Source organism: Colobus angolensis, unplaced genomic scaffold, assembly GCF_000951035.1.
Source record: "Colobus angolensis palliatus isolate OR3802 unplaced genomic scaffold, Cang.pa_1.0 Scaffold232, whole genome shotgun sequence".
Lineage (NCBI taxonomy): Eukaryota > Metazoa > Chordata > Mammalia > Primates > Cercopithecidae > Colobus > Colobus angolensis.
Window position 1 is genome coordinate 3,976,018 of NW_012115511.1, and position 26,759 is coordinate 4,002,776.

The 26,759-nt window shown below is 39.6% G+C and overlaps 1 protein-coding gene across 1 annotated transcript in view; it reads left to right on the forward strand.

Moving 5' to 3' along the window:
• Positions 1-26,759, forward strand: part of VPS41 (vacuolar protein sorting 41 homolog (S. cerevisiae)) — a 184,620-nt gene that overhangs the window by 103,698 nt on the left and 54,163 nt on the right. Inside the window, exons 8-10 of the mRNA XM_011944508.1 lie at positions 10,745-10,864; positions 12,001-12,147; positions 17,743-17,809. Of these exons, the coding sequence (XP_011799898.1) occupies positions 10,745-10,864; positions 12,001-12,147; positions 17,743-17,809 (334 nt within the window). The remainder of the gene's footprint in view (positions 1-10,744; positions 10,865-12,000; positions 12,148-17,742; positions 17,810-26,759) is intronic.

Consider the following 26,759-nt stretch of genomic DNA (forward strand, 5'->3'; position numbering starts at 1 on the left):
CTTGAGCCACCGCGCCCGGCCCCGTATTCTTAAGTATTTTGGGGAATGACCACAAGTGTCATTGCCAGTTCAGAGATGTTCCTTTCTCTCTTTTGCTTTAAGATAAGGCTGTATAAAGCAAGGGGTCACAACTGCAGTCATTGTTAGTTGGTGTCACGGTGCAAACTGAATCAGTCATTTCACAGGAGTATTTGGTTTGAATCTGCTTCCTGAATACAACTTTGTGTCGTGCTTCATGTTAGGTGCTTTGTGTACACAGGATCTTGATTTCAGAAATGGTGGTAGGTTTCCAAAAGCATACAGGTAGGTTGGTGTAGGTAGAATATAGTTAATAAGACCATTAGTCAGAAAAGTGGTTTGATAGGAAATGAATGTGTTTATATGTTCACATGCAACACTATGGGGTGAATTTACAATCCTTTATTTGTCTTTAAGCCTTTTGGATCCCCCTCAGCCTGTACGGTTATTTTCGTTTTAATTTTTTAACTCAGTTTCAGCCAATTTTCTTGATGTTTGTAACAGTGAAAATTGGTGCAAGCTAACTGTCTAACAATAGTGAATTAGCTGTGTCAGTGCCCTGCGGCCAAAGATCACCAGGAGCACCCCATATGGTTTTAGGAAGATGTTAGAAGAATTGTAGGATTTAAGTTGGTATGAGGTGATTTCGGGGAGGTTTTAGGCATCAGGGCTTTGCTCTAGATTGGATGCTGTCATGCAGTATGAGTAATTCTACAGCTGGGCATTTTAATAAATATTATCTAGAAGGAGAAAAGGCTAAGCCAAAGCCAAAGCCATAACTGGTAAAGGAGCAGCGGTCGGTCATTTTCGCCAGCGCGGGAGGTGTTTGGTCATTGCCACGGCTTGGAAAATGTTCACGTCTAGTTTGCGTTCAGACGTGATTATGGAGTGGTCTCGCTTCTGTCCTGGGCCTTCACAGTCATGGAGTGGCCTCGGCTGATATTGGTTTTCTGTGAAATTATTTATATTCGTAAGGAGAACATCAGGGCCCTGCTGTGGGTGCCAGGCTAGCTTCTGGATGTCAGCTTTTCTCTTTCTCAGTTGGAATAAATAAAATTCTCAACATTTGATAGATTGCTTCTGTTGAGATTCTTTTCTAAAATATATGTATGGTTTGATTATCCTTTTTTGTAGAAATAAAATTATGTATGTAGATGTATTCATGGAAGGCTGTACACCAAATTATTAACAGTGTTTGGGCAGGATTATGAATGTTCTTTCTGACCTTCATTGACTTTTATTTACTTTCTTGTAGTAAGCATGCATTATTTTTATAATAACAAAAAGCAAAGGAATATATAGGGTAATCTCAATTATTTTAGATCTTATTTTTAACTTATGATTGTACATCATATGAAATTCCCTACATTATTGACATCTCTTCTTAGCTCAGTGTTATTGAATAGTTGCATACTGTTGTATCTTACGGATCTATTTGATTTTCTTAACCGTTCTGTCTTTGGACCTTTAGATTATACCCAGTGTTTGGCTGTCATAAATCATGATGTGGTGAAGCTTGGAATCTTTGAGCTTTCATCTTTTCCTCTGAATGTTTTCCTATCATTGATTCTTAGGATTAGAATTACTGAATCAAAGGTTATGATTATTTTTTAGGCATTTAATATGTGTTGCCAGGTAAAATTGTATTCCAGAAAACTTACACAAGTTTATATCAGCTATGTGTGAGTACCTATTTTACCACGTGCTCTTTGCCAATCTGATACATAAAGATACTCCATTTTTCTATTTTGTAATATATTTGAATTGTTAGTGATTTTGAACATTTTTATTTATTAGCAACTTCTGTATCTTCCTTTGTGATTTGTCTGATTGTATTCTTTGCTTAGGACAGCTTTTAATATTACCATAGAAGCCACAACAATGAAGGCTGTCCAATTGATATTTACTGTCAGTTTGAGCACAAATTATTGCTGCTTACTGAATAGCCTGTAGCCTTTTCTCCAATTTTGGCCAAATCTGGAATAATTATTCTTGTTCCCAGGGAGGCATTATATAGGAGTCTAAATGAGACTTTAGACCCTGAAGTGTGTAGAGAGGATGAACATATATTACCCCGTAGATGTGAGTCTGCCCCAAAACCGTCAGTTCTGCCACTTCTGTGAAAGCTATCAGCGCTGACCAGTGTGTCCAGTTAATGCCAGTTTTTCATAGAGATAGTAAGAAAGTGGATTATAATGCTCAAAATTGGGTTCATTTGACTCCATTTCTTCTGCAGATAGTGTCTTGATTTTTTTTTTTTTTTCAACTTTTGGGCTTACTTTGTTTTTGTTTTGTTTTTTTTAAGTTTAGGTTTTTTTTTGAGACAGAGTCTCACTCTGTTGCCAAGCTGGAGTGCAGTGGTGCGATCTCGGCTCACTGCAACCTCTGCCTCCCAGGTTCAAATGATTCTTCTGCCTCAGCCTCCCGAGTAGCTGTGGCTACGGGTGCACACCACCATGCCAAGCTAATTTTTGTATTTTTAGTAGAGATGGAGCTTCACCGTGTTGGCCAGGATGGTCTCCATCTCTTGACCTTGTGATCTGCCTGCCTCGGCCTCCTAAAGTCCTAAAGCCACTGCACCTGTCCTGTTTTGCTTTGAATTGTGTGAAGGGCTTGTTCAAATACATAAACCCATGTTTTCAGGTAACTGTCTACATTATTCAAGACTTAGCAATTTTGCATTTCTTTTTGATATACTCACTGTGCAAGGATTTTCACCAGTCATCAATGATTGAGATTATAGATAGTTAGAGATATTTGTTCATTGCACAGAACATTAATTCGAGTTTAATCGCCCAGTGGATGACTTTTGTGTTATCTCTACCCTGATGATGAGGGTGTTTGACCTTGAGCCCAGCCCCGGGAAATGTATCCTCAGATAACTGCAAACTGAAAAACAGACTCAAGGTGTTTGGTATGAACAGCCAGCTCTATTAAATTTGTGGAATCCATATGGAAGATTTTTTTTTTAAGTGGTAAAATTACTTAGAAAGTGTCCTAGTCATTTCTGAAATCACACTTGTAATTATGTGCTTGCATTTGCAGAAACTGCAGATTAGTAGTTTAAATAGGGGCCTACCTCACATGCTGGCTTGATTGCCAAACCCACATAGGTGTGTAGGTAGATACCACATAGGTGGGTAGGTAGATCTAGCTGTCATCTCTAGTTTTTTAATGCAAAGAAAGCTGCTCCTAAATGGCACCTCCGGTGTTTGACTTATTTTGTTCTCATGGAGCCTTTAGCTTAGATTTCTTGGTTGCTGAATTGATTGTTACCTTGTGTTGATACAGTATTTTTTAAATTTCAAAGCATTGGGCTGTCTATATAGGTTTCACAGAATTAACTGCAAGGGCCTGTCCAAAGCGTGTGTTGCCAATGCAGGAACAGAAAACCAAATACCACACGTTCTCACTTGAAAGTGGGAGCTAAATGATGAGAACACATGGATACATGGAGGGGAACAACACACACTGGGGCCTATTGGAGGATGGAGGATGGGAGGAGGGAGAGGATCAGGAAAAATAACTAATGGATACTAGGCTTAATACCTGGGTGACAGAATAATCTGTACAACAAACCCCTGTGACACTAGTTTACCTATGTAACAAACCTGCACATAAACCCTGAAATTAAAAAACAAGTTAAAAAAAAAGTCTTTATATACATGTTTATATTGTATCTTGATGGACATAGTAGAACTGTTGGTGGTGTTTAGAAAAGCTGCATGTTTGAAACTTTGGCACTAAGCCTAAGCACGAAGCAAGACAAAGACACTTACCTACTCCACATGGGTTCCTGGTCATTCCTGCCTCCTTGAGGATTCAAGACCCCATCTGCCGTCAGTAGCCAGCCACCATCCTAGGTCTTCTCCACACTCACTCATTTTTCTCACTTGCCTTCTTGACTTTTAAAATTTTGCTCATGATCTTTTCTAATCTTGAATATTTAAATCCTTTTGTAACAAGACTTTCCCATTGTTATGCCTTTATTTTTATTGAGACAGTTTTATTTGTTGGGTTTTACTTTTATTTATTTCTCTATTTTATTACCTGGATCTTCCACACCTTCCTGACCTAGCGCAGGTTCTTGTCTGTGAAATATTTGTTTTCTTTAAGCCCCTTGGTTCTCCCTGTAGGAACAAACGTGGTGTGTAAGCCTTGACCCTGGACTGAAGCCCCTGCTGAATCTTGCCCACTTTCTTGTCTGCCTCAAAGCTAGCAGTGTGGTCAGTATTTAGGGAACCTGAAGGAGCCAAGTGATTTATCAACTTGAAAGATTACAAGATGATTAAAACAGGGCCAATCATACTCTTTTCAACTCCATCAGGGAAGAGTGAGTGACAAGTAATGATGGGCATTAGGTGACCAGAATTGGAGACTTCATTACAGCCCGATAGGAATCTTGCCACACATGTGGGAGATTCTGGGCTCTGTGTCCTTACAGCACTCTGTAGAGTAGGGAAACACTAGATAGATTTATCAGCACAAAACAGAGGAGAATAAAGTATATTGCGGAGGATGTGAGGGCTCATATTGAAATATAAGTACTGAGAGTGCTGACTGCCAGAATGTGGATTTATGGGAAATAAAGCCCTAAAATACTTTCTCCAACAAAAAAATAGACCTCTTGGAAACAGCTTTTCCTCTCTATGTACTTAGCTCCCATTGAGCTTAAATTGCTCTTAGTATTGTGATAATGACAATTCAACATTACAGGGTATGGAAGATGAACCAAATAAATTAACCAGCTGCTTTTAAGGGTAGTTTTTTTCAATGGCTTACCCCATAAAATGCTTTGTAGAACATTCGTGCTCAGTAGGTCTGTGGGCAGAAGGAAAAAATGGGTATTATTAAATGTCAGTGAAGTACAGGCAGATAGTTTTGTGGTAGTTAAATTAGTATAGAATGTTTGTAAGAAAAGGAGTTCATCTTTTCTTAAATCACCAAAGCAAAGCTTCCCTTGGCATTCCTATCAGAAAATATGTTTCTGCTTGAAATGCATGGAGATTAGGATAAAAAAGCCAATGGAGAGTGGATCATTTGGCCATTGTCCACTTACGAAACTCTATGTCAAATCAAAGCGAATCCTGTATGAGAGTTTCAGAGGTATAGAAATGACTCCATAATTATTAGCGAGCATTTAAGGTTTTATACTCTGTAGGATAGGAAAAGTGTACTCATGAGTAAAGAATAAAGTAGAGTGGAGAGGAAAGGCAGAAATAAATGTTTGACGGGGCCAGGCTGGTAACATCGAGGAGAGAAACAGGCCAGGTGCCAGAGAGCCTGGAGAAGTAGGTGCTGTGGCAATCCAGAGAGCCTTCTTCAGGCTTGCAGACACATTTCAGAAATTACCGTTCAGGCCAAATGTGTGGTCAGTTCGTGTCTCTGAAATAAAGGAGCTGCAATTACTGAAACCTAAGAGAGGAAGGCTAACCTTAAAAGCAGCTTTCAAATTTTTGACAAGTTGTGCACAAATTCTATCTGCTGGCCTTGAGTGAAAGGAAATAGAGTGACGTTACGTGCCTGGATATGGGATCCATAGAAGTGAGCTCTTAAGTCTAAAAGCAAGGCTGTGTTGATTGTATGAATTAGTCATTGGGTTCTTTAAATTTTTGAGATTGGAGTAGATTCCAATATGTTCAAAATACTTTAGGAATATTACTAACTGTAAAGACAGGCTGAGTAACAAAGGTTTTGGGAAACTGCGTAACTCCTCCTGTAGCAAATGTATTGTGTATATGGTCAGAGAAGGAAAGAATTAAGACTAGTAGACTAGGATAGTCTACTTAATATTTAATATTTATTATGCCTGTGTGTCTAGCAAAGTATAAGATATGATCCTTTTCCCCTGCGCACTGGTTGGGGAAATGCAAGGTAAACATGCCAATCTCAGTGAACAAGATTTAATAGAGTTAGTTGTGCAGTGAGAAAACCAGTGTGACCATAAAACATATACAGAACCAATAATTTGGGGGGAAATTATTTGACTTACAAAAGAATTCTCCTAAATGATCACTTTCCTTAGTATGTTTATGATGACCTGCTTTATTTACAGATATTTTCTTATTTTTTATCCACAAAATATAAAGTGATAGGGACTTAGGCTATTTGAAAAACATAAGAAAATAACGTGAATCCTGTCAAAACTTGTAATGTTAATTAGTTAAAATTTGTTTCATTTACAGAGGTTAATTTTTTATTCCCCTCCATTTTTGAGCACACATCAGCTGCATAGAATGGCCTGTGCCTGTCTGCATTGTAGAAATAATCACTGGGAAAAGCTTCTTTGCTCTTTTGATTACATGTCAGAGCAGGGTCCACAAGATTTTTGGGAATCAGTCCTGAGATGGCCTGGATTCAGAATTCATCTGTCCTTCCTTTGCCTCCTCCCCTCTGCTGGAAGTTTTTCGTTTCTTGTTTTGGGAGGTAGATTAGGAGACAAAAGGAGGCCAGAGTTCAGCCACCTCTGCTTCTTCCCGTAGTTCGGAGCACACAGAGTGTAATAGAAAGGGTCCATTGGAGTGAGCTTACATTTTGGCGGGAACTGCAATAAGATGTAATTAACAGTTTTCTGAAAAAGTTAATGTTTTATTTGAAAAGTATATACAGTTTATGTAAATTCATTCTAATACATGTTCAGTATGCCTCAAACATTACTTCTTTAAGTTCCAGTGAATTTTTTTTTTTTTTTTGAGACAGAGTTTTGCTCTTGTTTGCCAGGCTGGAGTGCAATGGCGCAGTCTTGGCTCACTGCAACCTCTTCTTCCCAGGTTCAAGCGATTCTCCTGCCTCAACCCCCCGAGTAGCTGGGATTACAGGTGCCGGCCACCGTGCCTGGCTAATTTTTTTTGTATTTTTACGGGGTTTCACCATGTTGGTCAGGCTGGTCTCAAACTCCCGACCTCAGGTGATCCCCCCACCTCGGCCTCCCAAAGTGCTGGGATTTACAGGCATGAGCCACTGCACCCAATCTCCAGTGAAGTTTTGATATTGCTTTATTGTTTCATTTTAACTATTCCCCTAAGTTTTCCTGATTCTAAAAATAAGAGAATGGATTTTCATTCCCATTAATGTATTAACATTATAAAAATATTCTTATATTTAGTGCAGAATAATTATAACATAGAAATAATATAAAATTTCAGCACTCATTTATAGAATTAGGATTACTTCGTTATGTATCTTTTAGATTTTATAATATATGTGGATATACATTCACATTTTAAGGACATTGTATTGAATACTGTAATTGTAATCTGCTTTTTTATTTAATATGCCCTCGTAGGTTTTTGTGTTCATGAAGATACGTGCATAAAATAATTTAATAATGGATACATACTCATCGTGTGTGCTCCACTGTATTATGCTCCGGCATTCCTCAGTTGTTAGTCCATTTCTGGCTGTTAATAGCTTTACATGCATCTTTACTAAGTCGTCTGATTATTTCTTTGCGTAAGTTTCTAGGTAGCAACCTCCTGGTTTCATTTTTTTTTTTTTTTTTTTAAAGCTTTGAGTCCATGATGCCAAATTATCCTCCAGAAAGCTGGTGTCCAAGATCACAGCTCAGTAGTTTGAAGATACCTCTTTCTCTGTACACACTCCACTGTATCCCCCGACCCCACATACCCATTCCTGACCATATCATTTGATTCATCTTTATCAGTTCATTCTTTTTCCTTCATCTATCAGTTCTAGAAACATTGCTATACTGTTTTGAGTGTTGATTTTATAAAATGTTTTTACTATCTGGACAAATCCATTCCTCCCCCTAAATTACTTGATAAAAAAAATTCTTATTTTTTTAAATGAATTTTTAGCATTTTTAGAATTTCTAGAAATAATCCCTTTGGAATTTTCTTTGGATTTGCATTAAAATTATAGGTTAATTTAATGAGACTTAAACTCTTCAGTGAGAATTGGAGTCTTTCTATCCATGAATGTAATGTGCCTTTCTGTTGATCGAGTTCTCCTTTCATATCCCTCAGTGAAATGTTTTTGTTTTGTTGTGTAGCGACTTGTCGTGTTCATTATTAACTTTTAAATCTAGATTTTCCGTTTTCTACAACTTTCTATCCCATAAAGTTTAGGTTTATAGTATTTGTTTTTCTCATTTTTCAAAGTACTCTGGTTACCATATGAATTCATCTTTTACAAAGATTGAGAAAATTTTTTGTATCATTTTTGTTTTGTTTTGTTCTTTCTCTTGTTCTTTGTTATTAATTTCTTAATTTTGCTGTTACATGAGAATTATGATGATAAGAATTAGATCTTAAGTTATTTTGTTTTTTTCAATGTCTTCTTATTCATATGGAGTCACAAGTTGGGGATTACTCCCTGGGTAATTTGTGTTCTTTTCAAATGCAGGATTTTTCCATAGGTGTCTGCCTCTTGTCAGAGGGCCTGCTTTCCTTCCCACCTGGGACAGCTACAGTGCTGGCTGCATGCTTGGGGACCCAACCCTTTGTATTTCAAAGTGAAACTGACCACTCCCCTTTGTTCCTGCCCCATTACACTGAGTGTGGGGGGTGTTGTAGCATTCTAGGACCTGCCTGACCAACTACTTCCCAGGCAGGCTTTTTCTGGGGGAATGAGTTAAATCATGGCCTTCACTGGGGTCTTACTATTAGCATATTTTACAAAATTTTTAGCTTAAAATTTGGAGCGTATTTAACTTTTTCAACACAGGTGCAGAGTTTCTCCTCTAAGTGCTGCGTTGGTCATTTCTAGGTGGAAATTGGTGAGGGAAAGGAATTTGATGCTGTGTCCCCCCATGCTGTTCTCCCGGCCATCCAGCCAACCATTCATTGCAGCAGGTGGTTATTGAGCACTCCCTGTGCTTTGCCCATTTCCTACGATCACCTCCATCAGATCCAGGCCACAGATAGAAGATAGACATTTTGATCTTATCAATTCATCATGTTGAATTGTTGTGGCCGGGCATGGTTGCTCACACCTGTAATCCCAGCACTATGGGAGGCCAAGACTGGTGGATCACCTGAGGTCAGGAGTTCAAGACCAGCCTGGCCAACATGGTGAAACCCCGTCTCTACTAAAAGTACAAAAATTAGCCAGCCATGGTGGTGCACACCTGTAATCCCAGCTACTCAGGAGGCTGAAGTAGGAGAATCACTAGAACCCAGGAGGTGGAGGTTGCAGTGAGCCGAGATGGTGCCACCGCACTCCAGCCTGGGTAACAGAGCGAGACTCCATCTCAAAAATAAATAAATAAAAAGAATTGTTTTTAGCTGCCTGTCTTTACTGGAGCATAATCTTCTCTGTAGCAGGAACTGTATGCTCAGCCTTTCTCCCCCTTTCCTACATTTTGAACCTGCCCTTTCAAAATACTGAACACATCATCATCCATCTGCATTTGGGCTGACACAGTAGCTTCCCTAGCTCTATTCTCTGCAAATGGCAGAAAGAGGCTGAATCACAGTCAGGGGACACTCCCAAAGGCCTCTAACTGGGGGGTAGTGAGGCATGGTAGTAGTGACTTCTGAATTGGTACCTGGGATGGGAGAGGACAGGGTGGGTTAGAAGGTCTCTGAAAATATATAGGATATATCTTAATGAGAAGACGGGGCTAAGTATGGTCAGAAGAATCCCTGCCTCCAGTTTCCCTGTGGAAGTTGTGAAGTCACACAACTTCAAATTGTTATAGCATTTTACAGTAACTGTACTTTCCTTACTTGTGATGATGGACATCGTATTTAATTTTAGGGATTTTATTTTGTACTTCCTCTGCCTGTGTTAGTCTAACTAGTGAGAAAGATACACAGGAAATACAAATAAAATGTGAATTACCTTCTTTCCCCGGAACCTGTTTCCCCTGTCTCTTTTGGGGTGGGTAGAGGACATAAAATATACCAAGGTAGACTGAAATTACTTGTAGTGGTAGGAATTTTAATAATTCTGTTGTGGAATCTGTTGTCAGCATTTGCTTTTAAAGGGTAAACATGTGTTTCAGGATTGCATGCCTTAAGTTATATACTGTATAAATGTCTTTTCTTAAAGGATTTAAATGGAATATATCAAGAAAAATATTTATAGTGTTCTTAATAATGTATGACTTCCTAGAATTACATCTTTATTAATCTTAGAGGTTTTTGACCAGTTATATTTTATATTAAAATTTATCCAGCAGGTTTTTTGAATGATGGAATCTTCCCTTTAAAATAAAGACCCTAGATACTATGAAATTTCTAAAGAAGCTTAATTCCAATTTTTCTTGTTTTGTGATGTGAATTACTGTTCAAAAGTCGTCGTTCAGTTATTTGAGTTAAATGAAAAACATAGAGTGCTTCTATTACAGTTTAATCTGTGACTAATATCTTATTTTCAGTGAAAAACTTAAGAGGTTTTGATTTCCCGATTTACAAAATAAATTAGTTCCCGGACAATCATTTGAAGAACTTTTGCGATACAAATCTTTTGACTAACTAATGTGCGTTATTTTCCATGAATCTTGGTGTTTTGGTGCCACCCTGTGGCTTTGGCCTTGTAGTAACTTCAGCACTCATCCATTTTGAACAATGTCCTGGGGAGAATATGATGTGCTAGGAATTCTTTCCAGGATACAAATAATATACTACTATAAGTTACATTAAAGATGTCGAGAGTGACTTGTTTGTTATTTGGTCACAAGGATAGGTAAAACTAATCGGTAAAGAACCTGATACATGATTTGCAGTTTCTAAGAGTCTTTGTTTACGCTCTTTGTCCCTAGCTGCTACTGTTTGAACGGTCATGGATGAACAGATGGAAGTCCGTTGTTCTGCATGAAGGGGAAGGGAACATAAGGAGTGTGAAGTGGAGAGGCCATCTGATTGCTTGGGCCAATAATATGGTAAAAAATACGCCTCTATCTTCCTAATGCTTGTTGAGTGGCAGAAGAATGGCCAAGTTGATAGGGCTTGTAATGAAGGGAAAAGATGCCACTTGCTGTGGTGGTGATTTCTAAAAGGTGAAAGGACGATTGGTATCGTACCTAGGAGGTTAAAGAAATTAGATTGCTTTTGGCTTTCATAATATAGTAATTCCCAACATATTCTGGACTCTATTTTAGAGTAAGAAACCTGAGGCATGGAGAGTAGCCAAGAAAATGAAAAGCTATCTTAATAATTGAAGGACTGCATTGGGAATGGGTCTTGAAAATATCATTTGCCTGTTGGCCAAAGGCAAGTAAGAGTTGATATGAAACAAGTGCAGAATATTGCTGATTTCTCTTTTACTCCCAGTATAATCATAGGCAGAAGTATAGACCTGCCTGTAAGAAAGTGAATTGTGAATTTCAGTGCTGCATTTTAACTTAAAGTTTACTTGCTGTGAATTGGGGCTAGTAGGAAGTTTTAAAAAATGGTGTTTTTGACATCTGGCATATCTTTTGGAACATCAAGGTATAATTTAGTAAATCAGTTCTATTCAGTTTTAGACGGTAGAAATCTGTCTAGACTCTCCCTTTTTATTCTGGACTTTCCTTACTTCTCCTGGGTCACAGTGAAGGTAAAACAAACCTGTGGTCTCTTGGTTCATTTTTAGTTTTAGCTGCTTGCCTGATGTTTTCATGTGAGAATTTTAAAATGTCAGATGTAATTTTCTTTATATAGGTGGCTTTTCAGACTCAAAGTCGTTCTAAAAAACAAACTTCATTTTTGTGGTGGAACGATAAAATTAGAAATGTTACTTGTCTGTCATTTTGGAAATGCAGCTATTGATGTCTGTACATTTCATGTTTCTGTTGGATTTGAGTCACCCATGTCATCTAAGAAAATCTCCTTTGTCCAGAAAGAAGGGTGGAGGTTTCCTTGTGGTTTAAGTTCCCATAGGGTTTGTGTGGAGCAGGAGCATTTTCCTTGCATGCTCAGTAAACACTGCTAATATTTCTCCCTGCTGGTTATTGCTAGTATGTAGCAGGGGCTGTTAATAAGTTTTCTGTTACTTTCCTCCTGAGTAGAGGATGCTTACTGCTGTTTTATTTTCCAGGGTGTGAAGATTTTTGACATCATCTCAAAGCAAAGAATCACCAATGTGCCCCGGGATGATATAAGCCTTCGCCCAGACATGTATCCCTGCAGCCTCTGTTGGAAGGACAATGTGACACTGATTATTGGCTGGGGGACTTCTGTCAAGGTGGTTTTGCTTGTCTTTATAATAAGTCCTTGTTGTTATAGATCCACTGAGGGTGGTCCAAAGGACTGTGAGTCTTGAATGGCTTCTAGGACCCAAATCTTTTCACCTGGATGTTATTGTGATGTGATTACCATTTAATGCTCAAATTATTTCCTGTGCATAAGTTTTAAGATATATTCTTTCTTTTCCATGGCATGTAAAACTATTTGTGAACTTTTTCATGTTCAGAATGGTGCTGTCTTTTTCAATCTTCTTTTAATTTCTCACATCCCAGCTGGCCTTAGCTATTTACAGAACATGGGCTTCGTTTTGTTGTTTAGTCAGGTTTTCTTCTCTTTATTATTCTTTCCATTTTCCCTTAGCTTTGACCCTTTACTTCTGCGTTAGAGTTATTGATAGTGGAGAGAGAAGGTTAAAATTAAATCATCCTGCTGCTTGGTGATAATTTGATGAAGTAGAGGCCCAGACTTATCATCAATAATAAGATTTGGGAATATTTTCTGAAGTTTAATTATATGACCCTTATGTGCCTGGGTAAATGAAATTTAGCTGCTCTGCAAAAGGGGGCCAAAGCTCATTCACATTTATTTTATACCTACTAGTGCTTCTGTTATATTAGATACTTCAGTGCCAAAAGTTATTTCTCTTTAAAAAAATAGCTAAATTCAAACAAAATAAACTAAAAATTAGCGGAAGTGTAAAAATGGCATGAGAGAGTATCCCAGCAATAGTCTCATGGAAAAGCTTAGGCTTTGAGGCCAGACAGACCTGGGATCAAGTCCAGCTTCTCCATTTTCCTTTGTGATCCTCTGTGAGCCTTACTGTCCTCATCCACAAAATGGTAGTGCTAATTGTTTTCACATTACAAGTTTTGGGGAGAAAGAAGTGAGCTAATGCACGTAAAGAGTTTTGCATAGAATTTGATGTATTGTAATTGCTTAATAAATGTTAGCTGTCACTATTATATAAAGTTCTAGAAATGTCATGAAGGGGACATGGCTGCTTAAAATTTACTCTTCTCTGGAAAGGGAAAGTGGAAAAATTATTAATGGAATGACTGTTATTAGCAAGACAAACATTGTTACACTTCTGGCCTTCCCAGCCCTTATTTTATTATCATTCATGTGTTAAATGAACACAACCTGATTTATATTTAGGGTAACAGGAAGGAAGCTGTGCCTATAGCGTAGGATGGAAAAAGTGATTCCCTGTGGGCTCCCTGTCCCATGTGTGTGGTTACTCATCCAATAAATTTATATTCTTAGTATTTTAAAAATCCCTTAAATGGACCAGGTAGCTTGTTTAAGTTCTGATTTTCTTTTCTTATGGTGAGAGACAAGGAAAATTAGCCTATAGGAATATGTAACAAATTCACTCATTACTACCAGAAATTCTTTCTCTGGTGTGCTGAATGATGGCCCCAAGGATAGCAGGCCCTAATTCCTAGAACCTGTAAATGTTTCTTTATATGACAAAAAGGCAAATATTTCTTTATATGGCAAAAAGGTAAATATTAACTTTATTTAGCAAAAGATATGATTAAGTTAAGGATCTTGAGATGGGGGATTAACCTACATTATCTGGGTGGGCCCTAAATGCAATCATGTTTATCTTAATGAGAGGGAGGCAGAGGGAGATGCTAACATGGAAGAGAGGAGGAGAAGGCAGTACCACTGTGGAGGCAGAAATTGGAGTGAGGTGGCCAGTGAATGGTGGCAGCCACCAGAAAGCTGGAGGAGACAGCAGATTGTCCCCTAGAGCCTCCAGAGGAAGTACAGCCCTGCCAACACCTTGATTTTAGCCCAGTGAACCTGATTTCAGACTTCTAGCCTGCAGAACTGTAAGAGAATACATCTCTGTTGTTTTAAACCACCAAGTGTGGCAGTCTGTTATAGCAGCCATGGGAAACAAATACCCTTTCTCTGTGCCTAAGTTAAGCTCCAGCTTCTATACAATTTTTGTGTCAAATATTTCATTTTATTGGAGGTTCCTTTTCTTCAAACTCAGTTCTATATGTTGAGCACTTCTCAGTGTAGACTCTTAGTGAGTTCTGTTGAAGGAAGAGGAGATAAGGACATGGTCTTTCTTCAGAGAGACAGCAATCTTGTTGAGGAGAAGCGACCAGAAACAGTATAATAAAGTGTGCAATTGGAGCCTACCATTTACTTCATTCATTCACTTGCCCAACAAAGATTTACCAGGTGCCAGGCAGTGTTCTAGTGTTGCAGAACACGAATAGACAAATGAGTAAGTTCCTTCCCTCGGGAAATTTATGATCTAGTAAGGAAGGTAAGGAAGGTAGACAAAAACAAGTAAGTATAGCATGTTGAAGGTGACAAATAAAAAGGAGGACATTTTAACAGGATAATAGGAAAAGGGATTGGGGTAGGTACCATTTACTATGGGGTGGTCCAGGGATGGCCTGTCCAATAACTAATATGTCGTTTGGTCAGAGATCTGGAGAGAAAAGTTATGCAGCTCTGTGGGGGCCTGGGGTAGGAGATGTTAGCAGAAGGAGCAGGAGTGCAAAAATTCTTGAAGCAGGAGTGTGATTGGTGTGCTTCTGAGGAATAGCAAGGAGGCTATTTGTGTCAGAGTGAGTGGAGCAGGTGTGGAGGAGAGGGATTTAAGTGAGGGTGGGGGAGGATAGGGTGGAGGAGCAAATGATGTTGGAGCCTAGGGGCCCTTGAGAAGTCTTTGGCCTTTAATTTGAGTGAGGTAGGAAGTCAGCACAAGGCTTTGAGCTGTTGTAGAGTCAGCTAAGTGATCTAACTTGTGCTTTAGAAGGATCTCTGGTTGCTGTGTGGAGCTAAATAGCAAAGGGGCAGCCAAGAGGGGAGACCAGTTAGGCTACTGCAGTCATCTCCGTAAAAAATAATGTTGTCTCAGGTCAGTGTAATGCAGCTGGTGAGAAATGACCAGATCCTGGATATATTTTGATGGTAGACTCTGCAGTATTTGTTGACAGTTGCATGTGGAGTGTGAGATCACAGTCACCTAACATACTGGAAGGTGAAGCTACCTTTTGCTGAAATGGGAAAGACTATTGATAGAGCATGTTTAGAGTGAAAAGGGCAAGAGTTGGTTTTAGGTGTGTCTACTTGAGAGATGCCTGTTATCCACCCATGTGGAGAAATGGAGGAGACAGTTGGAGGAAGCAGATTAGAGTTCATGAGCAAGAACCCACCTGTCAATGGTAAAGGGCTCTTATAATCATTGATTTGTGCTTATGCAGGACATGAGCTTAGGGCAGCACTTACCTATTCACCCACCTTTACCTGCCACTTTCTACCTATGAGACAGGTGCTGGGTGAGCCCAGACTGCAGAGCTGAGGAGTACAGTAGAGCCATGCCCAGCTACCAGTAGTGCAATGCGTCCTTGTTTTCAAGTTGTGGCATGGCCAACGAGATACCAGTGAGGCCTTGGTGTGAATTCCAACTCTGACCAGGCAGTCTGGCATCGCTCACAGAGCTTTAGTGTCCTCATCTCGAGATTAGACATAATAACGTTGTCTTTCAGGGGTGTCTGAGTGTTGGAAGACTGTCAGCCCTCCAGTTCTGTCAGTGTCCCTCAAATCTCTGCACTTCATCTTCCTGTCAAGTCTTTTTGGTGCTGGTTTTGCCCCAACTAAACCTGTGCTAAACAGTGTAGGTAGAATAATCTAAGTGCAGGTCAGATGAGGTCAGTCCCCTCCTTGCCCATAGGATGATTGATCATAAGCATGACTTCCAAGGTTCTGCGTGATCTGCCTCTCTATTCCTCTCCAGCCTCAGCTCTGTCCCCTTCTTCCCCCATGCCCTCCATTTCTGTCTGATTGAACTTCCAGTTGAAGGCCCTACACTGTCACATCACCCTGTTCTCCTGTGCTGTCTCTCCTGCTTCAACTTACATGTCACTTCTTCCAGGAAGTCTTCCTGCCCTAGCAGGAGATGCCCCTGCTCTGTACTTCCCTGTCACACTTCAGTAAAGTGCCTTATTTTTGTGTCTCCCCCGCTGCACCATAATCTTAAGAAAATATTGGTATCTATTTCACAAAGGGCTTAACTCAGGAGCGGTGCCAGTAAGTGCCCAAAAAGTGTTCACTAATATTGCTGTTACATTTGCTTTTTTATTATACTTCAAACCACTTGAAAGACTGTTCCTCATGTACTTATATCAGCACATTAAAACAGTTGTCCATCTAGCATTGTGGAATGTGCCATTAGATGATTTAATAGTTCCCTAGTAAGTGTGGAAAGAAGAGTGGATCACTTATAAACTCAAAAGTCTACCAGAAGGGAAGAAAATTGGAGAGCAGACAGGAAATTATATGAAACGGACAAGAGACAAATGGCAGAAAGCAATCAAGGAAGAAGACAGCCGGTTACTTCTATGTGGAGGCTTCTACCTCTGTAGCCATGGGTTCAAGCCCTGCATTAGGGAAAGTGAGCACTCTGCATTCACTGAGTTGCTGCAGTGTTGCTGGGCAGCAACTCATTATACTAAGTATATTAAAAAACAAAACCTTACAAAAGTGTATATACCCATTGGTATCAATTCAACTTCTAGGAATTATCCTAAGGAAACAAAAGTCCTAAAGTTTTATATATAAGTATGTTGATTGCACTATTGCTTACAATAGATATAAAAACAAAAAAACTATGCCCCCAAAGGGGGTTGATTAAGTGTAGTACATTCATGTAATAAAATGTAGTCATCCCTCAGTATCTGTGGGAGAATTGGTTCCAGGACCCCTGTGCTTATATAAATGATGTAATGTTTGCATATATAAAATGATGTAGTGTTTGCATATAAGCTATGCACATCCTCCTGTATACTTTAAATCATCTGTAGATTACTTATAACACCTGATACAGTGCCTACACATCACTGCATTTGCATGGACCTAATGAAGTAGTTGGTGTGCAGCAACTGGTCAAGTTTTGCTTTTTGGAATTTTGTGGCATTTTTTTTCCTGAGTATTTCTGATCCTTGTTTAGTTAAGTCCGTGAAGGTAGAATTCATGGATACAAAACCCAAGGATGTGGAGGACCTGCTGTATTTTAAAGACTTTACAGAATTATGTTGTAGAAGAATCTTTAACTAACATACCGAATTATTTGTATTAAATTGTTAGGTTAATAAAAGTAGCTTTCATAAAAAAGAAGATTATTAATGGCGTTCTCTTTGTGCTGGGACAATGACTAATGTTTGTTTTCCCCTTTGAGTTTTTCCATATTTTAGAATTTTCCATATTATAGTTACAGTTATGGTAGCAGCTATAAAAGAACACTATGTAAAAGAAAAAGGAAAAAACCCTGATCACAGACAGAAGTTGTACTTGGATTAGTACTTGACTTCAGGTTCAGTCTCACCAGGGAAGCCGAACTTAGGTGAATAAGGCTTTACTGAGGAATAATGGTGGTGAATATAAATAGTGATTGCTATTTGTCATTTACATTAATTTCTGTCGTTTAAGTCATAGGGTAGTCGTAGGGTGGGACTCCATCTGCAGTGCTGCATGGTTAATTTAACAAAGATACCATATATTGAATAAAATGTTATGAAGAATTTTCCATCATATGAATAAAATAACCTGCGAACTTATTTTCCAGATATGCTCAGTGAAGGAACGGCATGCCAGTGAAATGAGGGATTTGCCAAGTCGATATGTTGAAATAGGTATGGCTCCAACACTTGCCTTCTGTGGATGTAAAACTTAATTCAAAATTTTCATCTTCATTAATCTCACCTAGACTGCCATAGTCTTTTGCCTGGACCCCTGCAGCAGCCTCCTAACTGGTTTATCTTCTTCCACTGTGAATTACTGTCATCTACTCTCCCCTTACAGATCAGATCTTGTCATCATCCTTCAGTTCCTCCACATCGTTCAGGTGGAACTCCTCAGTGGATCACAGAGATCTGTGTTGGCCGCTACCCGCCTCTCTAGCTGTAGCTTACGCCAAGCTTCTCCTTGGTCTCTGTGCTGCAGCCACACTGACCTTTCACTTGTCCTTGCCTCTCTTTCCCCTTGTCTAGCACATTCTTCGGCTTGAGTGTTGCTTTCCTGGGAAAGCCACTGGACCTCCCTGACTGAGTCAAGTCTTCCCATTTTAGGCACTATAATACTGCAGGCCTCCTCCCCTTTCTAGCACTTGTCATGGGTGCCAGTGATCCTGTGATTATTCGATGCATTTCTGTCTTTTCTACCAGATTGTCACCTCCTTGTGAGCACACACAGGGTCTGTTTTTGCTCACCGTTTGTATCTTGAGGACCTGGCACAATACTTGCACGTAGAAGGTGCTTAATAATATTGAGTTGAATGAATCAGTGACTCTGGTAAACAGCTGTTCAGGAGAAGTATGCCCTGGATGATATACCATGACTTTTATAATTTAGTTTGAAAAAATTATTCTGAGGAAAAAAATTGCCATATTGTAAGTCAGCTGAAAAGTTCATTTGCCCATTTGCTTGGTAGATGGGTAATATAAATTTGATGGGTTATTCTGCCAAGGTGAAGTTGAAATAAATTATTTGCACATGACTATATTTCTGTAAACAGAAAGACATACATTACCCACATGGCTAATGTAGTTATAACATTTAAATCTTGAGGGTCTAGGTATGTATGGTTTTCTGTTCTTTTATAGATAGTTCAGCATAAATCTCTGTAATATATTAATTCTTCTGTTCTGTATTGAATTTTTTTCTTTTTTTTTTTTTTTTTGAGACGGAGTCTCGCTCTGTCGCCCGGACTGGAGTGCAGTGGCCGGATCTCAGCTCACTGCAAGCTCCGCCTCCCGGCTTTACGCCATTCTCCTGCCTCAGCCTCCCGAGTAGCTGGGACTACAGGCGCCCGCCACCTCGCCCGGCTAGTTTTTGTATTTTTAGTAGAGACGGGGTTTCACTGTGTTAGCCAGGATGGTCTCGATCTCCTGACCTCGTGATCTGCCCGTCTCGGCCTCCCAAAGTGCTAGGATTACAGGCTTGAGCCACTGCGACCGTTATTTTTTTCTAACATTTTATTATGAAACTTTCCTTAAAGACCTTTGTAGTGAATAGAACCTCTAAGATTCTGCAGTTAAGATTTTACTATATTTACTTTATTACATATCTGTTCATCTATTCCTACTTTTGGGAGGGATGTAACAACTCTTTCCCCACTCAGTACCATAGACTCAGGTTTTTGTTGTTAGGAATGGAATTTGAATGTTTTTGTTGTTTTGTCCATTAGCCATTCTTTTCAATTTCACTTCATGTATCAGGTCTTCTCCATAATTTGCTGATGTAAAGCATTGTAAAGTCAGGTTCACTTCAATGTGTCTGCTTCATAGCACAGCCCTGAAGCTGTTGAAGTGCTGTGATTTCCAAATGTATTTTCAGTGATAAGTGGTCATACTGACAGAATGTCCGAACTTATTGAAAAGTCTGTGGGCATTACATCCAGTTGATTATAAAATACTAATATATCTGGTGACTAAGGGGCCAGAATCTCTTGGGAACAAGACACTACCTATCGTAAAGGGCCCTCAAGGTGTTTTCATAAATGAATATAAGACAATGAAAGGTATTTGTTCTTATTTACAAATTGCTTGACACACTTTTTTGTTTATTTCTTTAAGAATCACAGAAGCCAAGATCTGTGGGATGTCACCTTATTTAACTTCAATAAAGAAATCTGGGTAACATTTAGCTAATGGACATTTGGGGACCAATAAGGGGATAAGAAGTGGGGGGGAAAAGGCAGTGCAAGTTCTGTGTACCGCAGAGCTTTAGCCCTCGCAGTAGCACTACAAATTCAAGAGAGGGCCTGGGGCACCCTGACTGTGTGCAGCAGAATCACCAGAGAGCCCTCACTTCTGTTCTTGCCAACTGCAGTGTGCTTTGAATCTAAGCATCTCTGAATTCTTATATTCTTCCCCTTCCCCCCACCTTTCCCCTTCCCTTTCCCGCTCCTCTTCCCCCCTTCCTGCTCCCCCTCCCTCTCCCCCTCCTTTTGGTATAGGGTCTTGCTCTTTGCCCAGACTTTAGTGCAGTGGAATAATCATGCCTTACTGCAACCTCAACCTCCTGGGCCAAAGCGATCCTCCCACCTCAGCCTTCTAAGTAGCTGGGACTACAGGCGTGCACTACCACGCCTGGCTAATTTTTTAATTTTTTGTAAAGATATGGTCTCCCTAGGTTACCCAGGCTGGTATCGAATTGGGCTTAAGAAATCCTCCCACCTTGGCCTCCCAAAGTGCTGGGATTACAGGCGTGAGCCACCATACCCGACCCTGACTTATATTTTCTTGTGTGACTTATAGTTGGGAAAAAGAAGACTTCAGATTCCTACTTCTCTTACCTTCCACTTAAATGACTTTAGTCAAGTTACTTAACCCCTCTGAGCTTCCTTGCCTCTCTAAAATAACCATGGGGTTGTTGTGGTGAAAAGCGATATTTAGGATACTGCCTCACAGCATAGTAATGTTCATTAAATGGGAGCTATTATTAATATTTGTATTATATTTAGTTACAGTGAGAAAAATGAAAATTCTGTTTTATAAAAATAATTGAAAGAAAATGTGGGGAAGATATAAATAAGGGCTTACTGAATGATTCTGAGGAGATTGATACCTTTTATAATTGCATTTTTCAGTAAAATCTATCTATAAACATATACGACAGGTACAAGTAATAAGAATATTGATTTAATGTTGTCTCATAGGTCTGAATACACAGATAAGAAGTGGGATAAACTAGTTGGTAATTATTAGAGGATAGTTTTTTCTTTAAACAAAATTTTGATTTTTATCCTTTATAATCTAATATCCATTAGGGTTTTAAGCAATTTTTTTTTTTTAAATGAAACAAGAGGTTGTTTTCTCTCATGTTATGCACACCATTTCTGGCTTAAAGGGCTTATGGTCATAATTATTGCTGCTGTTTCCACCCTCATCTGTACCTCCTCAGAAGCTAAATTTTCCTGCACTGTACTAGTTTTTGTTTAACACCTGTTCCTGTTTTTCTCATAGCATGTGGTATTTTAATTATCTCTTTTTTTTTTTTTTTGAGACGGAGTTTTGCTCTGTTGCCTAGGCTGGAGTACAGTGGTGCGATCTCAGCTCACTGCAACCTCCGCCTCCCAGGTTCAAGCAGTTCTCTGCCTCAGCCTCCCAAGTAGCTGGGATTACAGGCACCTGCCACCACACCTGGCTAATTTTTGTATTTTTAGTAGAGACGGGGTTTCACTGTCTTGGCCAAGCTGGTCTTGAACTCCTGACCTCGTGATCCACCTGTCTTGGCCTCCCAAAGTGCTGGGATTACAAACGTGAGCCTCCGTACCTGGCCTGATTACTTCTTTAAATATGCAGACTCACAATCTCCTTTAAGTCAGGGTCAGGTCTTAGTCATCTTGATGCATCTAGAAGAGTGTCTCATGTGTAATTGGTACTCAGTTACTCTTTTTTTTTTCTGAGGCAGAGTCTCGCTCTGTCACCCAGGCTAGTGTGCAGTGGCAGGATCTCGGCTTACTACAGCCTCTGTCTCCTGGGTGCTTACAGGTTCAAGTGATTCTCCTATCTCAACCTCCCAAGTAGCTGGGGCTACAGGTGCATGTCACCACTCCCAGCTAATTTTTGTATTTTTAGTAGAGACAGCGTTTTACCATGGTGGCCAGGCTGGTCTCGAACTCCTGACCTCAAGTGATCTGTCCGCCTCGGCCTCCCAAAGTGCTGGGATTATAAGTGTGAGCCACTGCACCCAGCCTCAGTCACTCTTCATTGAATTAAGTTGTAACCTTAGAGATTATTAGACCCAAGGTATGAGAAAGTTCTGTCATATTAATTTTTATACTAATCCTATGGCATTCATTCTGAAACTGATAGTGTGTAAGCTATCGAGGACCAGACACTGTTGATCTATTTGTGACTCTCCTGCTGATTCCATTGCCCTGGGCAATGTAAGGTTGATGTATAAAACATGTATAACACCAATATGTGAAAATTTTGTGGTTAGAAGATTCTGGGAATGTGGTAGCAGTGGCAACATAATTTTTCAACTACCTAAGTCCTCCCATAAAAGCAGAACAACTTGGTCACAGAACCAAAAACCCACAGACAACATTTACAACAAAACTTAGTGACAAAGGTAGTCCTAAGAGCCCCGAGACACAAATTAATGGGAAAATAAAACACTGATAGCTGCAGGGTGGTATCAGCATCTCTGTGAGAGAAATCGGAGGGGAGCAAGTGGCCGTCTAGCAGACTTGAGGCCAGGGGAACTCTAAGATAGCCAGTTGGCATTCATGGAAAGGCCAACAGGCTGCTCAGAGAACAGTGGGTCCAGGACCTGCAGTTAGGTGTGAGAGGCTAGGCAACCCAGCTACCCCTGGGAACTCACACTGGAGCAGCCAGGCCTCCTCTCTCCACTGAGGAGACACTGCTGGGAGGAGAAGAAAGCCTGAACGAGACAGGGACAATAGAAACAAAAGAAACAGGTCCAGATAACACCCAGGAGGAGCTGAGCCAGCACATCTCAGAAAGCAAGCTGCCATATTTTTCAGACCAAATGGAAACAGCAGAAGAGGGAGCTCTAAGAGTTCAATAATAGTCATTTCGCCTAAAAAGCGAGCAAGGTCAAATCCATAATAAGTTTTAAGAAAAAGTGAATAAGAAGCAGACATACCAGAAAGACACACCTACACAATTACAACTGTAATTTCCTGTTTCAGAAGGAGCTACAAGACATCTTTAAAAAGTGATGTACGAAATCAGAATTTGAAAATCTCAAATTAGGTGGCAGGCTTCAGGAAGAATTTATAAATAAAAGCTCATTTCAGAATTGAAGACTGAACCTGAAGGAAGACAAGAACAAATAGACGCAAAGATAATGTTGGTAAGAGGAATAGAAGGGGAGCAGGAGGAAAATTGTAAAAATCACGAAGCAGTAAGAACAAAAAGATTTAAGGTTAAGTGATAAATACTGAAGACAGGCAAAGATGATTCAGCCTACCAATAAAGAGTCCCTGAGGAAAAAATGAGAGAATGGGACAAATGCTATAGAAAATGTCAAGAAAAATTTCATGAAAATGCAAAGAAACAGAAGTTGAAATTATAAATTAAAACAGCACACTCTGTATCTGAAAATAGTGACCCACAAAGAGCACCACCAAGATACGTTCTAATGAAATTACTGGACTTTAAATAAAAAGAGGAAAACTTGGGCGTCTAGATCTGTACTGTCAAACGTGGTAACCATTAGCCACTGTAGCCGTTAAGTCTTTGTGGTATGGCTACTGTGGATTGATTTGTGCTACATACAGAATTCCAAAGACAGTCTAGAAATAAAAAGTAAAGTATCTCATTAATCACTTTTTATATTATTACATGTTGAAATAATATTTTAGGTATGTTATGTATTATTAAAATTTCACCTCTTTTTTGAACTCTTTATCGTGGTGTATTAGTCCATTCTTGGGTTCCTATAAAGAAATTCCTGAGACTGGGTAATTTATAAAGAAAAGAGGTTTAATTCTCACGGTCCTGCAGGCTGTACAGTAAGCATGATGCTGGCATCTGCTTGACTTCCGGAGAGGCCTCAGGAAACTTCAATCATGGTGGAAGACAAAGTGGGAGAAGGCACCTCACATGGCAAGGGCAGGAGCAAGAGGCAGGGGTAGACACCACACACTTTTTTTTTTTTTTGAGACGGAGTCTCGCTCTGTCGCCCAGGCTGGAGTGCAGTGGCCGGATCTCGGCTCACTGCAAGCTCCGCCTCCCGGGTTTACGCCATTCTCCTGTGTCAGCCTCCTAAGTAGCTGGGACTACAGGCACCGCCACCACGCCCGGCTAATTTTTTGTATTTTTTAGTAGAGACGGGGTTTCACCGTGTTAGCCAGGATGGTCTCGATCTCCTGACCTCGTGATCCGCCCATCTCGGCCTCCCAAAGTGCTGGGATTACAGGCTTCAGCCACCGCGCCCAGCCTGACACCACACACTTTTAAACCACCAGATCTTGTGAGAACTCACTGTCGTGAGGACAGTACCAAGAGGATTGTGCTAAAACATTCATGAGAAATGACCATTCATGTGAAATGCATTCCCGTGATCTAATCACCTCCCACCAGGCCCCTCCTCTGACGCTGGGGATTACAGTTCAACATGAGATTTGGGCAGGGACACACATCCAAGCTATGTGTGGCGACTGGGAAATTTTAAATTGCATATGTCATATGTGTTTTGACCCACATTATATTTCCACGGGGCAGCTGATCAAGAACTCTAGCCACCCTTTTGGATGAGGACTGCATATAGAATCGTATTTATCTCATCCTCATTCTGGATCTAGAAGACCTTGCTGAATAGAATTTTCCTGTGAATATAGTCCTTTTGAAACTCTCTTTCTTACTCTACTAGAATCTCTGTCTCTTTTCTTGAGTTATTGCTAGCATGTCTAGGAATGCTTTATCCTCCTGAGTAAAGCAGAATGCAGAAGTCCTTCCACCTCCATCAGGAGGAGGAAGGCTGTGCCTCAGCTGTCATGCCCACTGTAGTGTAAGGCCATCATCTAGGTGAACATAGCACACTCTTTGCAGGGCCTGCGAGCCGAGCCTCAGCTGGCTTTCTAGATGACCTTGATCTGCAGTAAAGCCACTGTCTTTTGTGGCTACCTTTAGGAACTCTGCCTGCATTTTTCACTACAAAACAACAAAACAAAACAAAAAATCCTCCCCAGCTTTTGCTTCCTGTTTTCATATATTTCCTCTCCAGCAGAATTTGTGTTTATTTTCTTTGTGATTTATCTTTTCCAGATAATCAGGTTAAAAATGAGCTTCTGTCGTATTAGACCTGACAGCCACCTGTATTCAAACTGAGTCTCCTTTAGGAGAACAAAATACTTTCATTTAAATAATAGAGTCATTTTTATGTGGAATAGAATAGAATTTTAGTGAAAGTAAATAAACTGAAACTTCCATTCGTTGGCTGAAAATTCGAAATATGAAGTCTGTAATTACTTGAATATATTTTACAAAGTCAGTCTATAAGCTTTTACATATTTTATGTGTATTTTTACAAGAATTCCTATTGTCATTCAACATTTTTTTCTCTAAATCTGTATGAAGAATATTCCTTATACCTTCGTGTTCATTTTGACACCACTGTCTGCAGCCAGCCCTTCTGTGACTCAGCATTAATGTAAAAAATAAACAGAATCTTGTTAAATCTAAAAGCAATTACGTTTTGCTGCATTAGTAAAGACTAATGGAAAAACAATACACCACGATTTATTCTAAAATGTCTTACTTTGTGGCAGAATAGCTGCAGACATTTCCCTAAATCAGCAGCTCACATTAGGATTCAGTTCTTTTTTACATGATATCATTACTAGTGGGTATTAATGGAGACAAATTGCTGAGTGGGAGAGTACTCAAAACCAGATAAATGGACATTATTTTGGAATTCTTAATTTGAGAATCATGCTGAGTATTACTATAATTGCAATTTTGTTTTCTATAAGAGATTTTTATTGGTATTAGGGAATTACTTCAACAAAAAGAAAGATAATTTAGTTTCAGTTTTATCCAAATGTTGATTACTTGCTTACCTGTGCATCTGGAAGTCTTGACAATATTATTTTCATGTACCACATCTTTTCTTTATAAATAACATTTTTGTCAGCTTGTAATTTAGCCACTGCGTATAGTCCATGTCCAAATTATTCTCAATTAGCAAAATTTGGCAAGGTTTAGTACTTAACAAGTAAGCATTTATTACAACACCTGGAATTGAGCAGTGAAATAGATATGTGATCTGCAGTTTTTCTTTGTTTTGTTTTAGAACACATTGGAGTTTCTATCATGTTCTTAGTTAGAGAACAGGAAATTTTCTATCTTATTCATACAAGCTATTGTGGTCTGGGGAGTTGGGATGTAGAGGAAGAAAGATTTGGGTACGACTTTTCGTAGCTTCTCTGTTCTGTATCTTGGAGCTCATCCTCAAAAACCAAGGCCTTTGATGTATATTTGGTTACCTTTAGGAGAAATACTGACAGTGTGTCAGTGAGACTAGGCAGCCTGTTTGGCATCCCAAGTGGGGAGAATACCTCCTTCTCCCACCACTTCTTTTGTGATTAGGAGATGTTTTCCCTTGCGTGTCTATGGCAGACAAGCACAGCAAAGCCTGTGATTCCTGTGAGAATCTCTGATTTTCTACTCTTCACCCAAGATGCTGGTAAGGGAACTATATGTGTAGCATTTCAAAAATGGAATGTGATTTAGTAAAACAGAGCACAAGTCCAGAGATTAGTAACCTCAGGAGTAATGACAACCAAAACCTCTTGTTAATATGCCGTATATCTTCTAAAATGTGAAGCTGCCATCTCTTTCATCACTGGGTCCTGTGTGGCCCCATACTGTTTAATATCATCTGTACATTCCAGCTCTCCCCTGTGCCCTGCTTCACTGCCCACGTGCATACACAGCACTTTGAGCTTCTCTAGAGCCTTCCCCAGCCTGGTTGCGCTAGAAACACTGTCTGCACATGTGGTAGAGGTTGAGATGGCTCTCCATATAAGCTCTTTTGTGAACATTTATCACATTACCACTTTACCAAAACTATTCTTAAGTACCTGGATAAACACATTCGGTTCAA